Source organism: Rutilus rutilus, assembly GCF_951802725.1.
Source record: "Rutilus rutilus genome assembly, chromosome: 25".
Lineage (NCBI taxonomy): Eukaryota > Metazoa > Chordata > Actinopteri > Cypriniformes > Leuciscidae > Rutilus > Rutilus rutilus.
In genome coordinates this window covers 18216216-18219773 of record NC_140229.1, presented here as the reverse complement: position 1 = coordinate 18219773, position 3558 = coordinate 18216216, and the positions used below count along the sequence as shown (strand labels likewise).

Genomic DNA, 3558 nt, shown 5'->3' with positions numbered 1-3558 from the left:
TAATAACAATAAGTAATTTGGGTATATATAAAAAAAGTCAGATTATATTACTTTAAACATGTAATGTAATGGATTACGTTACTAACTACAATTTTTGTCATAGCCTATAATTTGGATTCCGTAACCCAACTACAATTTGTTAGTAGCCTATAGGCTAGCCTAATCTACCCAGTAGCAACACAAATTATAACACAATTAGTAGCCTATATATTAATATGTAGGCCGAATTATATTATTATAAATTCTTGCAAATAAATAAATAACTGCATAATGTAGCCTAATTGATGGCACTATCCTTGTGAGGAAAAGGGCTACTATTCCATTGTGGCTGTAGCAGAACTTATACTGTCATAAGCCAATTTAGCTAGGCCTAAATCTGTTAGGCAAAGCTGAACTGAAATGAACAGAAATATTTCGCTTACAGTGAGCCAGTTACTCATCTTTACGTAAGAGCAGTTTCCCCCCGCGTCCAGCTGAGAACAGCGGCTAAAGCTGGGCGTTCACTAACCGTCCATGTGACGTCACGTCTAAAGGGAATTCTGGCTCAGTCAGTCAGTCCCCTATAAAACCGGCTGTTATCTCCAATGCTGGAGTCACTGAGAGCGCAACCGCTGCTAACAGACACATGACATATCGCGCAAAACTGTCTTTTCTATCTAACGACATGTCTTCATACGCGTCTTCAGACTCGCATCGCGTCAGTCCCGCCAGCGGCGTCAAATTCGACACGGCGCACCGCAAGAAAGCGTCGCCGAACATCTTTGAGAACATCAACCAGGACGTGTTGGTGAAACTCTTTGAGAAAGCAGGAGACCTGAAGGCGGTGGAGAGAGCCAGGAGCATCCTCACGCTGCACCAGGATCCTGAGGGAATCTCCAAAGCGCTTATGGCTCTTCAGCAGGACAAGAAGGACAAATATATGCTTATTACTGGACTGACGCGCCAGACGCTGAAGTTTCGTTGAGAGAAGTTTTCGTCGGGAAACTGTGCATATGTGTGCACAGATAAAAAAGACCGCGAGGACTCGGCACACATGCTGGAGGCTGGTGTTCTTCAAGACTTCGTGCTGAACTTGAGATGGTGTCCTCCTACCAGAGTCATGTTGGTGTGCTGTGAAAATAAAGAGCTTGTCCAGTGACTGACCTGAAGTTTGAGCCTGAAGACACCCGAGTGACACGTTGATGCTTCTTGACGAACCATGCAGAACATTTGAAGTATGGACTGATCACTGATGCCACGGGCGAAATTTGATAAGAGATTAAGTATCAGCAATATCTATTGCAATGTTATAAAAATGTTTTTTAATAAAATAGTTTTGATAATCTCATGAGTATCTTTTTCTATTTTCCTTGCCACTTTATGAGTCAACACTGTCAGGTAAATGTGTAAATATGCCTATTTATTATATTGTTAAAACGAGCATTTAGTTCAGTGAATGAGGGTGGTTTCAAAATAGTGTTTAGCTTCATCTTTTAAATTTAGTGTCAACAAAACGGCTGTAGGCTATTTTGTCATGCATTAACTCCATAAAGCCATACACAACTTGTTTATAGAAAATGGCACAATTAGCTAGCCTACTAATTAGAAGAACAACTATAATCAGTTATTGAAAGAAAAATATCTCACAGCACTATAGGCTATAGTAGGCTAGCCTATATAATGGAATGAGTAGGCCTATCTTCAGGATGAAGTTTGTGACATTACATTAAATGTCAAAAATAGCCTATAACAGCCTTGAAGTAGGCCATAGCGTATTTTTCAGTCTATATTAAGTATTGAGTTATAATCTTATAAAACTATCAGGTGCTGTGGCGTGCTCTTTGAAATTTCGCGGGCAAAATCCAGTCATTTCAGGGTAATTGGTTTTCGGAGCCTTTTGGTTAGGCTATCATAAAATCTAGAAAATCAAACTCAGTTTCTAACGGTTTCAGATTGTGTAGGCTAATCATGATAGGGTGACGTAAAACATTTGAAAAATTATTTTGGTCAAGCTCTGGTAAATAAATTTGTGTAGTGTGGACTTCCATAAAGAAGACCTAATGTGCCAGATAAACTAGCGTGCAGCCATCTGTAGAATTTTGTGTTTGAACTTATGTTTTTGCGGTATAGCTCTGTATATTTCTATGGCATCGCTGTTGAAGAGTAATTAGCTGGTGAAGTGGATTTACTCATTGTAGAGTTAAAGGGATAGTAAAAAAAAGAGAATTAGCCCATCATTTAGTCATCCTCAAGTCATCCTAGGAGTATATGACATTCTTCTTTCAGATGAATACAAACAGAGTTATATTAATAGATGTCCTGGCTCTTCCAAGTTTTCGGTTTTGAAGTCCATAAAAGTGCACCTATCCATCATAAAAGTGCTCCACACAGCTCCGGGGGGAGGGGGTTAATAAAGGCTTTCTGAGGCAAAGTGATGTGTTTGTGTAAGAAAAATATCCATATTTAAAACTTTACAAACTGTAACCTCTAACTTCCGTGTTACGAGAGACTGGTGTTTCAGCGTATGACACTCCGGTGAGAATATGTTAGTTCTCGCGAGAGCCAAGTTCGTTTTAGACTTCTAATTTGCAACCAGTGTTTTGGCATAGACAGTAAAATAAATGGACACCGCGACCCCATTGGATTCAACGGAGAAAAGTGAAGTCAATTAGAAGCACTCACTTCCTGATGGCTGAGCGTACTGCGCAGACTCAAACTGAGCTTGACGACGTAGATCTGACGTGAGCAACCCGTCCGTCTTCTAATAGCTGTGCCAAGAGAAATCTGAATCATTCCCTTCCGAAACTTGCAGAGACGGAGAGCGTGAGTAGGAGGTGTCCATGAGCTAGGTGCAGGAGAAACTTTTGCTAAGTATTTTGATGAATTATTTTGTCATTTTGCCTCCACGTCCCCCCGATTGCCCGCAAGCTTCTCCTCCTGTCCATACGGTAATTTCTCTACTGTGCGAGAGAGTCGTGTGGTTATGACGCAATCGTTAGCCTATTTTTACAAAAAAACGACTTCCACGGGGCCATAACGTAAGATACAAGTTAATGGAGCCTTTTAGACATTTTCGTGTTTCTTTAGAAATAAATAATGCACAAATGGAGTCTTTAAACGCCTCAGATGTAAAGTTATTTGCTGTCGAAGTGTCAAAGAGTCAATGGAATGCTAACAGCAGGTGAGGGTCTGCTAATCAATGGCGGCGCCCGGGGAAGCTTCAGTTTCCGGCTGATAGATTACCCCCTTGTGTTTTGGTTTGCTCTATCCTCTGCGCTTCCGCGTTCGTCACCGGAACTTGCGCCGCGCCTGCGTCCTACATCATACCAAAGCCCATCTACGGAAAGCCTGTTCACTCCAACGCCCTATTAAGTCCTATTGGTTGTAGTTCCAATCAGAGTTCCACTGGGGGCGCTCGCCATGAGTGCAAAATGAATGGGAGTCTATGGGGCTAGACGGCTAAATTTGTCTCCCTCACCCGATTGCCGTTGAGAAATCTCAGATTTGATTGTAGGTTTTGCAAGTTCAACATGGGTTATAGATCGAAAGTTGAATGAACGAGTACTTATTTCTTTTCGA

The 3558-nt window shown here is 41.3% G+C and overlaps 1 protein-coding gene across 1 annotated transcript; it reads left to right on the top strand.

Annotated features, from left to right (window-relative positions):
- The first annotated feature begins 570 nt into the window (after positions 1–570).
- tcimb (transcriptional and immune response regulator b) lies at positions 571–1327 on the top strand. Its single transcript, XM_084401118.1, has one exon. It carries the CDS (start codon positions 626–628, stop codon positions 962–964), a length of 339 nt encoding a protein of 112 aa, XP_084257244.1. The 5' UTR covers positions 571–625; the 3' UTR covers positions 965–1327.
- Positions 1328–3558: the final 2231 nt, after the last annotated feature.